Consider the following 13,663-nt stretch of genomic DNA (forward strand, 5'->3'; position numbering starts at 1 on the left):
TGCAAGTTGAGCAATTAAAGTCGAAAAGGACTTATCGGAGCCATTCAATACCGAACGAGGATTCAGACAAGTTGACAGTTTGTCGTGTGACCTGTTTAATATCCTGCTGGAAAAGGCCATACGAGACACAAATGTGAACAGAAATGTCACTCTGAATACCAAACAGCAAAATGGATCGAACATTGCGAGCGGTAACAGCCACTTTAGAACGAATTGAGGAGGAGTCTGCCAAAGTGGGACTGGAAGTAAATGGCGAAAAGACCAAGCTGATGGTATCAAAGCGCAAGACTTCCAGTAGAATCGGACCAACTGTGTAACTTGAAAACTACAGTATCGGAGTAGTCAAAGATTTTAATATACATCGCTTCGGGGCATAGTTTGTAGTAGTAGCCATAGGGCATAGTTTTCAGTGAGTTGGTCGTGTCCCCAGCTAAGCTGAGACAGTCACTGTTAAGGGTAAAGTAGGCGTTGAATAATTGCATGATAAGTTTTGAAGTCCGTTTAACCAATAGTATATGTAAGATTTGAATCATAAAAAATTACAGTAAAAAAGGCTATATACCTAACCATTAACAAAACTAATAACGTCACCTTTGAGATCAGGAGAATAATAGTGTTGGTCAACAGATGCTACTATGGTCTGAGTAAGCAATTCAAAAACAAAGCCACGTCTCGCCTGACCAAACATAGACTCTACAAGAAGCTGATACTACCGGTGCTGATGTATGGATCTGAGGCATGGGTACTTGCTCAAGCAGATCAGCAGCTCAAGGAGTGTTTGAGAGAAAAATTCTTCGAAAGATCTATGTGTCGATCGATGTATATCGGCGTTTTATGAACAATGACTTGTACCATCTATTCTCGGACATCGACATAAAAGTATCGAACTGCATCGACTACATTGGCTAGGTAATGTTGTGAGAATTGATGATGATGCCCCAGCTCAAAAGGCATGTCAAAGCGAGCCAACTGATGGTTCACGAAGAAGGGGAAGGTCAAGAATTCAATGGAAAGATCAAGTGGAAGAGAGCATTTCGAAACATGGCTGCGCACAAAACCGACGTGTCTTAAAATATTTATTAAGCTAAGCTTATGTCTCAAGTCACCTAAGAGGAGAGAATTTTTAGTTGGGAAATTTGTTACCCAATGAGAACTGAAAATATTAAATTATAGCCAATTCGGTTGAAAATACGTCCAAAATCTCAAAATTACCGAGTATTGAAGGGTAAAAAGGGTGTGAAAAAGAACTACAAAAATGTCAACCGCCTTATGATGGAGGATATATAAAAATATAAATGTGAGGAATGAAAATTTCGTTTATGTTGACCCCCTTCTGTTTGCTTATAAAGCCTCCCTTCTGTAGCTGTCTTTACAATAAAGACAGCTGTCTTATGAAGATTCCCTGCTTCAGTTCGCCTACAAAGGCTACCTTCAAATCGTCTCCCTCCCTTCTGCTTCTCTATAAATATTTTCTTCGTCTCGTCCCTGCTTGTCTATAAAGACTCCCTTCAATTCAATTAGCCTATAAAGACATTCTGCAGCTTGTCTATAAATACCCATTTCAGCTCGTCGAAAAATATTCTCCAAAATCCTCCAAAAAATATTTAAAAAATCTACGCCTTTAAAATAATTTGAAATAAATCTTCGCCTTCAAAAAAAAAAAATATTTAAATAAATCTATGCCTCCAAAAAATCGTTTAAAAAAATTTACGCCTTCAAAAAATATTTTTAAAAAATCTTCTTCTTCAAAAAACATTTTTATATTCTTATATTCTTTTATATTTATATTCAAAAAACATTTTTATATTCTGAGCTTGGGCAATATTTCGCGATATATAGGAAAATTATAGGCGTTAACCTTGACCATAACTGGTGTGGTAAAGGGTTACTATATAATATCAGAATACATAAGCACCTGTAAATGTTTAAGTGTAACTCCCACATCTGAGTACCTACGACAACATAATTGGTATCAATTTAAGGTCAACCACTCCTCTCTGATATACTTCAGTGGTAAATATATACGCTATAGAATACAAATTTTGTAATTTTTCACACAAAAGTTAGGGTTCATTTGACCCGCTAAATATTGACCGATCTTTATCAAAACAGGCATGCTTATTCTTTGATCCGATCCCCTTCTGCATGCAAAAATACGCGGAGTTTGGACCATAATTGCGGCGTCTGGAGCGACCAGAAAATCAGACAAATATAAAGTTTTTGGTCCATTTCATCCCCTAAATATGAACCGATCTTTTCCAAAAACAATAGGGGTCTTCATTGGCCAGAAACTATCCTACATGCAAAATTTCGTGAAGATTGGTCCATAACTGTGGCCTGTATCGTGTTTACAAATTATAATGGACAGACGGACGGACGGACACACATGTCTATATCGACTCAGCTAGTCGAGATATGACAATGGGTATACTTAAAGGTGGGTCTAGGACCAATATTTCGCGGCGTTACAAACTTTTGGGGCTGCACAAAGCTATAATACCCTGACAACATAGTTGTGTAGGGTATAACAATTTCAGCCCGCAAACAAATACTTGTGCTTCAGCTCGCCTATAAGGACTAGCCATGAAGACTTCCTTCAGGTCGTCTAACAAAATACCATCAGCTCGTCTATAAAGTAGTAATTCTTAGACTTTAAAAATACTATCCTTAGTACTTGTTTATTTAGGTTTATTATTTTATTTTTATTATTACTATTTTGTTTTTTGTTTTTTAATAAATTCGAACCAAATTACTTCGAGTTTTTCATTTCAGCTCATAATCATCCATATCCATCCAAGTCGAGTTCTAATTGTTTAAATACACACACACACAGTAATCAATCTTCTTCAAAGATGAAAGGTTTCGTACACACAAAGCAATAACAAAAACAACAACAAGTCGCTTCTTATCTGGCCAGTTAAAGTTGTAGTTTTTCAAATTTTGTAAATAAATAGTAGAAATGTTCGGGCGGACAGACACACGCACGTACCAACTCATGGACTACTGTCGTTGACAAACGATAAGCAAACAGTTAAGATCACATCTTTAACCAACTGGAGCGAACAGTGGATAAGGCGTCCAAATATTACTCAACACACCCACACACATATACACACTCATACATACGAGTGTGTATATGTGTGTGCGTTAGCTGTTAACATAATTTGTGACCGACTAATTGTTGTAGCGCCTTGTCATTTTTTTCTTGATAACTTATTTCAGAATTTTTGTTGACATTTCGAGATGGTTGGTTGATGTTTCAAGAGATTACCACAGGGGAAATCTTCTGGGCGCACAGTGTAACAAAATATATTGGAAGCTTAAACCCTTTTCCATAAATAATTACATCTAAAATTTTTAAAAAATATTTTTTTCATTGTCTTATTTTTTTAATTCCTCGAAATTAATACAAAATTTTTATTGATTTAACGACATCGGATTTGTAGAATGTCTTTATTCTATTATTCTGATTTTGGCAACCATTTGATTTCTAATTAATAATTTATAGACTTTAACAAAAGAAAAAAAATAACCTTGAACATTGTCACCAGCTAAATAAATTAACAAAAAAACACACACACACACGCACGCACACTGACACATATTTTCATTATATTTTCTCTCATAATTAGTAATTTTTTAATAATTTATGAGATTGTGAAGATGTTCGCATTTCAGACAAAAAATATTGTTTAATCAATATATAAGTATGTATATATACACATGTTTGCGTATTTATATATATATATATATATATTTTATTAGGAAAAGTATTTTTGATATGATCCGAAAGTAATGGTTCGATTTATTTTTGTCTGTATGTGTGTCTGGAAAGTTTTGCTAACAGTTTCCTAAAACGGAACCTATCGTTGTAATCCTTCTCTTACCTTCCTAACAAATTGTAAGAATTCGTTCGCATATTTCAAAAAAAAATCGACGCCTTCAAAAACCAGTAAGGAAATCAGTAAAGTCGGACGGGGCCGACTATATGATACCCTTCACCACTTTGGGTATATTCTACAGATGAATCCTAACAGACGTCGCATTTTTAAATGTCCATACAAAATTTTTCAATTGGTCAGATATAGAAGCTATATCTAAATCTGAGCCGATTTCAAGAAACTTAACACACATCATTCTAGACCTAATTCATTACGCTGTGCCAAATTTAGTGCCAACCGAAAGATATTAAGGGACTTTGGTGAACCATTTAAATTAAATCGGACAATACTATATATGGGATCTATATCTAAATCTGAACCGATTTTCAGGAAACTTAGCAGACATCACTTTAGGCTCAATTCAGTACGTTATGGTTAATTTCGTGCAAATCAAAAGATATATAGGGACTTTGGTACATTATTTACATCAAATCGGACGAAAGTATATATGGGAGCTATATCTAAATCTGAACCGATTTTGCTCGAAACATTTCACACATCATTCTAGACTCAATTCAGTACACTATACCAAATTTCGTACAAATCGAATGATATATAGGGACTTTGTAGCACTATTTACCTAAACTCGGACGTAACTATATAGGGGAGCTATATCTAAATATGAACCGATTTTCATGAAATTTAACACACATCGTTCTAGGCTTAATTCAGTACGATAAGCAAAATATCATGCAAATCGAAGGATATAGCGAGATTTTGGTGCACTATGTACCTAAAATCGGACGAAACTATATATGGGAGCTATATCGAAATCTGAACCGATTTTCTCGAAACTTGACACACATCATTCTAGACTCAATTGAGTACACCTTGCCAAATTTCGTGCAAATCGAAGGATAAAGGGGAATTTTGGTGCACTATTTACCTAAAATCGGACGAAACTATATAGGGGAGCTATATCTAAATCTGAACCGATTTTCACGAAATTTAACATACATCGTTCTAGATTTAATTCAGTACGAAAAATATATAGGGACTTTGGTGCACCATTTAAAACTGAACTGAATCTAAATCTGAACCAATTTTTCCCAATTTCAATAGGGTTTGTCCTTGGGCCAAATAAGTGAGCTGTGCCAAATTTCATCCAAATCGGATCATAAATGCGACCTGTACTTTCTTTACAATTTAACATCTACAGACTGACGGACGGGCATGCATAAATCGAATGTGATTCTATGCATATTCTCAAAAGGAACCCTATGTCTATCTCGTTTCCTTTTGCCTATTACAAACATATGCACAAAGACATAATACCCTGTACCACAGTGTGGTGAAGGGTGTAAAAATATACGGTTAAAAATATTTAAAAAGTCTACACCTTCAAACACTTTTTTAAACAATCTAGGCCTTCAAAAACATTGTTAAAAATCTACAACTTCAAAAAAAATATTTTTAAAAAATCTATGCTTTAAAAACAAAATTCTAAAAATTTACGCCAAAAAATATTTTTAAAAAATCTATAAGATTTTGTAGATTTTGTATAAATCTACGCCTTCAAAAATATTTTTTAAAAATCTACGTCTTTAAAAAATGTTAAAAAAAACTACCACATCAAAAAATATTAAAAAAAACAGTGAGCGGAACAGTATCGTCGACGGTTCCGACCATACGATTCCCTACACAACTACCACGAACCTTAATTTCCGAATATTACTAATAATCAGTACAGTCCTTCTAATTCCTTGTCCAGATTCCCTTCGACTGGAAAAAATAAAAAAAAAATAAGTTTTCGGTCCACTTCATCCCAAAATTATTATCTGATCATCACCGAAAATTATAGGCGTTGTTCTGGAACTTCATGGAACATTTCAAAGCTATCAGCGATATATTTTCGTCCTCCAGTGTGGTAATGGGTTACTAAATAAAATATGAACACGTAAGCACCTGTTAATATTTACGTGTAACTCCCGCATCCGAGCACCTACGACAATATAATTGGTATTAATTTAAAGGTCAACTACTCCTCTTGGATATACTATCAAATTCTCGACTCTATACCTTCCAGGGGTAAATCTATACGCTATAGTATACAAATTTTGTCATTTTTCACACAAAAGTCAGTGTCCATTTGACCCGCTAAATATTGACCGATCTTTATCAAAACAGGCATGCTTTTCTTTGGCCCGATCCCCTTCTCCATGTAAAAATTCCCGAAGTTTGGACCATAATTGCGGCTCTGGAGCGACCAGAAAATCAGACAAAAATAAAGTTTTTGGTCCATTGCATCCCCTAAATATTAACCGTTCATTACCAAAAACAATAGGGGTCTTCATTGGCCAGAACCCATCCTACATGCAAAATTTCGTGAAGATTGGTCCATAACTGAGGTCTATATCGTGTTTACAAATTATAACGGACAGACGGACGGACACACATGTCTAGATCGACTCAGCTAGTCGAGAAATGACGATCGTTATACTTAAAGGTGGGTCTACGACCAATATTTCGCGGCGTTACAAACTTTTGGGGCTGCGCAAAGCTATAGTACCCTGACAACATAGTTGTGTAGGTTATGAAAATCTACTCCTTCAAAAAATGTTTTTAAAAAAATCTACTACTTCAAAAAATGTCAATGTGAAAATTCTACGAATTCAAAAAATATTTGTAAAAAAATCAACGAGTTCGAAACATTAAAAAAATACACTCTCGAAGAAATTAGTTTCAAAAAACTACGCCATCGAAAAATGTTTTTATTCAAATCAAAAAATTGTTTTAAAAAAATTACGTAATCGAAGAAATTTCTTTGAAAGAACTACGCCATCGATTTTTTTAATGTATGCCCTGGAAATTTTATTTTTAAAAATTCGTCGTCTTCTGAATATCTTTGTTTAACTCCTAGCCATCGGAAAAATATTTTTAAAACATCGACGGCTTTGAAAAATATTTTAAAAAATCTACGCCTTCGAAAAACCGTTGAAAAATAAATTTGAAAAATCTACACCATCGAAAGACTGTTCGAAAAGTATTTTTTTAAAAATAATAAAAAAAAATATTTTGAAAAATTCACGCTTTCAAAAATATATTTTTTTAATTGTTTGCCTTAGAAAAAAAAAAAAAAACATTTTAAATTTTTCGATTTTTTTTTAATTTTTCGCTTGCGAAAAAATCTAAAAACAAAATTTATGTCATATGACCGAAAAATGATAATTGTCTTGCATTCTTGGTACTTGTCTTTTATTTTTTTACACAATCGTTATTTTTTGTTTTGAAAACATTTTAATTATTTTGTTTATTTATAATTATTTTTTGATTAATAAATTAAATTAACATCCATTTGAACACACTGATATCCAACTGTTTACAAAATTCAAACGAAGATGGGAGCCTCAATTCTATGAATTAAGAAGATTATTTTTTTGTTGTTGTTTATCACTCATTATTCATTAGCACAATAAACTTGTTTTGATAACGTAAAGATAATCATCGACAATAAAAATTGCAATATAAATAAATTCGAAATTTATTTTTTTCATATTTTCATAATATTGTTTTTTTTTCATAAATATTAAAAAAATATAATTGCAATTTTGTTGTTGTTGTTTTTTTTTATAAATATTAAAAAAAATCTTAAACACAAATTATTTTAGAAAATTTTGTTAGAATTTAATAATATTGTATTTTTAATATAATAAAAATATTATTTATTTTAATATTTGTGTGTTTTATTTGTTAAAAAATAATTATTATTTATTTTTTATTTTATTTTTATTTATTTATATATTAAATTTTAATTTTTTTTTTCTTTTTTGCCTTCAATAGCTCATAAATTTGTTTTCTCATATTCAAATCATGGTAACCAATACAGACGCAACAGTTACCCTTCCATGCACATCACAACAAAACCGCATCTGTTACACGATTACGATTATATCAACCCCCTCTGCTTGCTACCGTTACCCTTCTGCTAAGTACACAACAGGGGGAAAATTGTACAACTGCTAAAACACCGTTTGTATCTTCATTTTTTGTTTACAAAATAAACTTTTTTCTTGTTGTTGTTGTTTCATAATAACATTTAATAATAATAACAACAATAGATATGGCTCTGGAGGTAGAAATACTTATTTCACATACTTTTTTTTCTCGACAACTATAAAGATATCCAATATTTGTAGATGTTGTTGTAATGTTGTCTTACTTTAATTGTAAAACACCACTTGTGTTAAATGTTTTATTTATTTAAATTCATTTTTTTAACTTTATTTTTCGCTTCATTATATATTCTATTTTTTGCACACACTCACTCACGCGCGATTTTTCTTATTTAGTGTTTCACAAGTTTTGTTTTTTTTTTCAGTTTTTTCGCCGCAAAACTGACAGAAAAAAGAAAACGCACACGGCATTTGGTCTTTCTACCCCGACGTTCGAAAGTACGCTAAATTGTCCATTGGCTCTCGGTCGTTTGGCATTCGATTTGTTTATTCTGATTAGAAGGACCGCTGCTGCAGCGACAGCGGCGTCACAGCTCACAGCACAGCTTGGCAGAGTTACACTCAATTCATGGGTAGTGATTTTGAGTGAGTTTTCCCCAAAGCATACACAAAGAGATCAAGAGAGAGAGAGAGCTTATATGCAGAGAGTAACGGCAAACGGAAAAACATTACTCGATGAAAACCGTTATCTCTCTCTACACATTTTGTGTGTGTGCTCTGTTGTAAGAGTAACGTAACGTAAGCGAAATGTAAACAAAAGCAAAGCAAAACAAAAAACCATAGTCGTATTATTACGGAAATTATCGAGTGCCAAAAATTGACTTCCGTTTCTCGTATAGCCACCATGCAAGTGAATGTGTGTGTGTGTCTGTGTGTGTGTGTATTTGTGTCGGCGTCTGTTTGCATTCCCAAATGACCAGTATGTGTCAAAAGTTAATTGTAATGAAAACCTAAATCGTTTAAATTGTCGCATCATCCCTTTTATTATTTCTCAACCCCTTCATATCTTTATGGTGCTGCTGCTGCTGTTGTTGTTGTGTAAATCTATACGCCAAGTTCATGTGTAAATATCTCGGTTATCGCAGAGTAAATATTATGGACACAGTGGGTGGTATTATAAATAAAAAATGATTAAGGAATAACATTAAAGCAAAAAACTAGTTAAACCCTTCACAATGAGGTTTACTGACATGGTAAATTGCCTTAAAAAATATTTTTAAAAAATCTATGCCTTTGAAAAAATATTTTGCAAAAAATCTATGCTTTGGAAAAAATATTTTGTAAAAAATCTATGCATTTGAAAAAATATTTTTAAAAAACCTACGCCTTTGGAAAAAATATTTTTAAAAAACCTACGCCTTTGGAAAAAATATGTTTAAAAAACCTACGCCTTTGGAAAAAATATGTTTAAAAAACCTACGCCTTTGGAAAAAATATTTTTAAAAAACCTACGCCTTTGGAAAAAATATTTTTAAAAAACCTACGCCTTTGGAAAAAATATTTTTAAAAAACCTACGCCTTTGGAAAAAATATTTTTAAAAAACCTACGCCTTTGAAAAAAATATTTTTAAAAAAATCCACGCCATGAAAAATATATTTTAAAAAATCTACGCCTTTGAAAAAAATATATTTTAAAAAATCTACGCCTTTGAAAAAAATATTTTTAAAAAATCTACGCCTTTGAAAAAAATATTTTTAAAAAATCTACGCCTTTGAAAAACATATTTTTAAAAAATCTACGCCTTTGAAAAAAATATTTTTAAAAAATCCACGCCTATTAATAGTCTCTTGAAAAAAAAAATTCTTTTTAAAACATCCACGCCTATAAATAGTCTTTGGAAAAAATATTTTTAAAAAATTCAGTAGTGTTGGCGTGTTTTGAAAAATATTTTTAAAAAATGGACTCTTTTGGAAAAAATATTTTTAAAAATGGACTCATTTGGAAAAAATATTTTTAAAAAATCTACGCCTTCCAAAAACTGTTTTTAAAAAATCTAGGCCTTCAAAAAATTATTTTTAAAAATGGACTCATTTGGAAAAAATATTTTTAAAAAATCTACGCCTTCCAAAAAGTGTTTTTAAAAAATCTAGGCCTTCAAAAAATTATTTTTAAAAAATCTACGCCTTCGAAAAGATATTTTTAAACCGGTGCGCGGAGCAGTATAGTCGGACGGTATGGTAATATTTCGCGATACTTGCACCCTCTTGGCCGACTAGAGTTCAAAAATTGCAAAGCGATCAGCGCTATACTTCCGCCCTCTCTCACTCTGTAAATATTTAATTGTAACTCTCACATCAGAGTTCATACGACAATATAATTGTTATTAATTTGAAGGTCAACCACTCCTCTTGAACATACTATCAACTTAACGGTCTATTTCCTTCGGGGGCAAATATATGCGCCATAGAATACAGATTTTGACCCGCTAAATATTGGCCAATCTTTATCAAAACAGGCATGTTTATTCTTTAGCCCGGTCCCGTTCTCCATGTAACATTTCGCGTTCGGGCCATAATTGCGGTCTATAGACCGAGCAGAAAAATCGACAAAAATTAAGTATTTGGTCCATTTCATATCCTAAATATTAATCGATCTTTACCAACAACAATAGGAGTCTTCATTGATCAGAACCCATCCTACATGCAAAATTTCGTGAAGTTTGGTCCCTAACTGTGGGGTTGGGCTACCCGAAAAGGTGAACCAAATTTGATAATTTTTGGTAGGGCGAAGTCATACCTAAATAGAATCCAAAATACCAAATTACAGCCATATCGACTGAAACCCGGGTCTAACTGTTGGAGTAGATTCTGTAGCTGGTTTTCTATTCCCTTCTCACATTCTACCATGATGCGGATTATGGTGTGTACGCGATCCCTACGAAAGGGGTGGGAAAGTGAGGCGTGGGAATGTTCGAAAAAAAAATCCTCAAAATACTGAATGTCAAGGGTACCTTTATATGGACCCTTCCCGAAAATGTGAACCAAAATTGAAATTTGTTTGTAGATGGATTTGGTATCTAGAGAGAATCCAAAATACCAAATCATTTCTGTTGAAACCCCAGTCGAAAATGCTCACAATATAGAATTGTTGGGGGTATCGTTATATGGGGTATATCCGAAAAAAGTTGACCGATATTAAACTCTTTTAAACTTCGGACATTAAGGTATTTCTAGGCCTTCTATAGACAGTTGAAGTCTTCTAGGACTTCCAATGTCTCTATCATTACTTAAGATAACTGTCACATTCCATAGACTTATCTGGTCATTCTATAGACTTCTATGCCATCCATAATATATGTGCGTAGTGTGTATCCATTTGGCTGGCCACCTTTTAAAATCTATTCTATTTGAAAAAGATTATATCGCGTAGCCGATTTTTGCTTCTGTCCATAGTAGAAAGTCTATGTAAGGGTCCCAGTGGAATTTTGAAAGCCAATGCCTGAAAAAGTTAAGAATTTTCAAACTACGACCGTTTTAAATTGATACCCATATTTCTATGGAGAATTTAAAAAGGCAGGGGAAAATACATGGATCTCAACCGAATTTTGGAGGCCCATATCACATAAGGTATAAATTTCCTCGAGAAAAAAATGTATGTGATTGTAATAAGGACCCTTAGACCTATATTTACTAAAGATTTCAAAACGACATGGCCCTTCCTTCTCAACTTCGTAATATCACAAAAGAAATAAAGCTGCTACGATTATGTGGGTCTGGTCCCATGTTGATGGATAACTAACTAGGTGGGTAACATTCCTGGTTTCTGGTCGGCTGTAAACATCTAGAACATTCACGAATTTTCTTTTTATAAAATATTACAAAATATGTTTATTTCTTGAATTTTTACAGCATTCAGCTTCTTTTCTTTCAAAAACTTTGCAACTTAATCTTATCTCGTTATGTGTATAGGAAAGCAATCAATCAGTCAATGATTGCGGAACAACATCATAAAATAGAACACCCACAGCGTGAAATGCTTTTTAGTCTTCATTGAAGAACATTTCCAAAAGATCGGGTTTCTCACATTGATCTCCCTCCAGACGAATGACAGTTTGCCAGCGAATCAAAGTGGGGATGACCATCAATTTAAGGCGGGGATCTTCACGGAAGGGATTTTTCATGTCCTTCCAGCTGCAAAACAATAGAACGTCATATATATTTATAAATCAAAATAAACAGATTTAACTATACTCACAAAGGCCTATCGCCCACGTCAACAGTTAGGAAGACAGCATCATCACCGGCAAATTCTTTGACGGCAGCTTCAACCTTGGGACCAGCTATAAGGAAGATTATGGATCATATTATAAATTTTTAATTGGCCGATAATTTTATACTCTACTTACCCACATTACAATCGGGACACCAACTAACACCCTTGTCATCCTTTTCACCGGTAAAGTAAATGAACAGCTTTTTGCCACATTTACTCAACTCTTCGACGGACTTTTGGAAGCCATCAAAACCTTTTGTATTTTCCAATTGCACCATTTTTGTTTTCGCACAACTTCTTTACCGATTTGTTACTGAACGAATAGTGAGGGAAAATTTTTAGTTTTATCTCATCAATCGATTTGTTACTAATCAAGTGATTTTCAAAACTTTTTTATTGACCAGAGATAAACTGGTGTTGATAATTTTGATAATAATGGGTAAAAATCGAACCGGCAAATATGGCAGTTGTTGTTTTTTTAATAAGGCGTAAACATGGGGTGACCTTGTCAGTCAATTGTGTGGAAATTGGTGTTGAAAATATGTGGAATAATAAGGAATTACTGATGCGGTCACCTGAAGACAACGTCGAGAATTTTTGTGGAACAGCTGATAGCAGAATTGAGTTGCCAACTATAAAAATATTGTTTTTAATAAAGAATAATAGCATGTTCACACGCTAAGCTGTTGTGAAACCTAAAATACAAAGTCATTTTTATGGGTGGCGTAGGGGATGATAGATACCTAGCAACGGCTCTGATTGGCTTTAACATGGCGAGGTCCAGGCTTATCTGGGTCCCTCTTTCATCTCAATTGTGGACACTGACCTCCCCGCGGTGTCATCTGGATGTAGCTATTTTCATCACCATTTTAAATAGTAAGGTGATATGTGCCGCGAGTTCACCCATAAGAACTATACAAAATGGGTTGAGGCGTCGGGTTAGTTGCCCACACTCGGAAAACCCCTCCTACTATGAAAAAGCAATGAAAAAGAAAACCAATGTTGACGACCCCCGCAAACGATCTGCGAATCTGCACTTGGAATGTGCGCAATGTGCTTTACAGGATATTTAAGGGAAGGGGCAGGCGTAAGTAAATCAGACGATTACGCACTGTATTACAGCTGTCATGAAACGAGGCATGAATTTGCTGCGGACAGGAGAATTAAAGACCTCGTCTCCAGATTCACTCCAGTAGATGAGGGAATTGCTATAATCCGCATAAAAGCGAAGTTCTTTTACATCAGTCTTACTTGCGCTCATGCTCCGACCGAAGACGAGGATGAGCAGACCACAGACATATGCTCGTAACATATGTCTTTGGTCTGCAGCACCAGTTTCAGGTATCTCAATGTACATAAGACCACCTGGATTCCTCTTGATCAAGCAACGATAAATCAAATTGACCATGTTGTGATAGACGGAAGGCATTCGTCCAGTGTTTTAGACGTTCGATCAATACGCTGAGCGAATATCGATTCGAACCATTACCTTGTGGCAACCAAGGTTCGCACTCGTGTTAATGTAGCAGCAAAGTTGTGATCTAACACAACACGGA

General features: G+C 33.9%; 1 protein-coding gene across 1 annotated transcript; it reads right to left on the minus strand.

Moving 5' to 3' along the window:
* Nucleotides 1-11,874: 11,874 nt before the first annotated feature.
* LOC133327860 (thioredoxin domain-containing protein 17-like) lies at nucleotides 11,875-12,385 on the minus strand. The gene is made up of 3 exons (XM_061536429.1): nucleotides 12,241-12,385; nucleotides 12,090-12,174; nucleotides 11,875-12,025 (listed from the first exon to the last, which is right to left on the minus strand). The coding sequence occupies exons 1-3, from the start codon at nucleotides 12,383-12,385 to the stop codon at nucleotides 11,875-11,877; spliced, it is 381 nt and encodes a 126-aa protein (XP_061392413.1).
* Nucleotides 12,386-13,663: the final 1,278 nt, after the last annotated feature.

Source organism: Musca vetustissima, unplaced genomic scaffold, assembly GCF_032173495.1.
Source record: "Musca vetustissima isolate MV318-11 ecotype Yass unplaced genomic scaffold, APGP_CSIRO_Mvet_v1 utg51534, whole genome shotgun sequence".
In the NCBI taxonomy this organism is placed as follows: Eukaryota; Metazoa; Arthropoda; class Insecta; order Diptera; family Muscidae; genus Musca; species Musca vetustissima.

What these genes read in the sequence shown, in the direction of transcription:
- LOC133327860 (XM_061536429.1), bottom strand. Translation starts at nt 12,385, where the DNA reads ATGGTGCAATTGGAAAATACAAAAGGTTTTGATGGCTTCCAAAAGTCC. An exon ending in GTGTCCCGATTGTAATGTGG is followed by an intron (nt 12,175 to 12,240) that starts GTAAGTAGAGTA and finishes TCTTCCTTATAG; the next exon opens with CTGGTCCCAAGGTTGAAGCT. An exon ending in GACGTGGGCGATAGGCCTTT is followed by an intron (nt 12,026 to 12,089) that starts GTGAGTATAGTT and finishes ATTGTTTTGCAG; the next exon opens with CTGGAAGGACATGAAAAATC.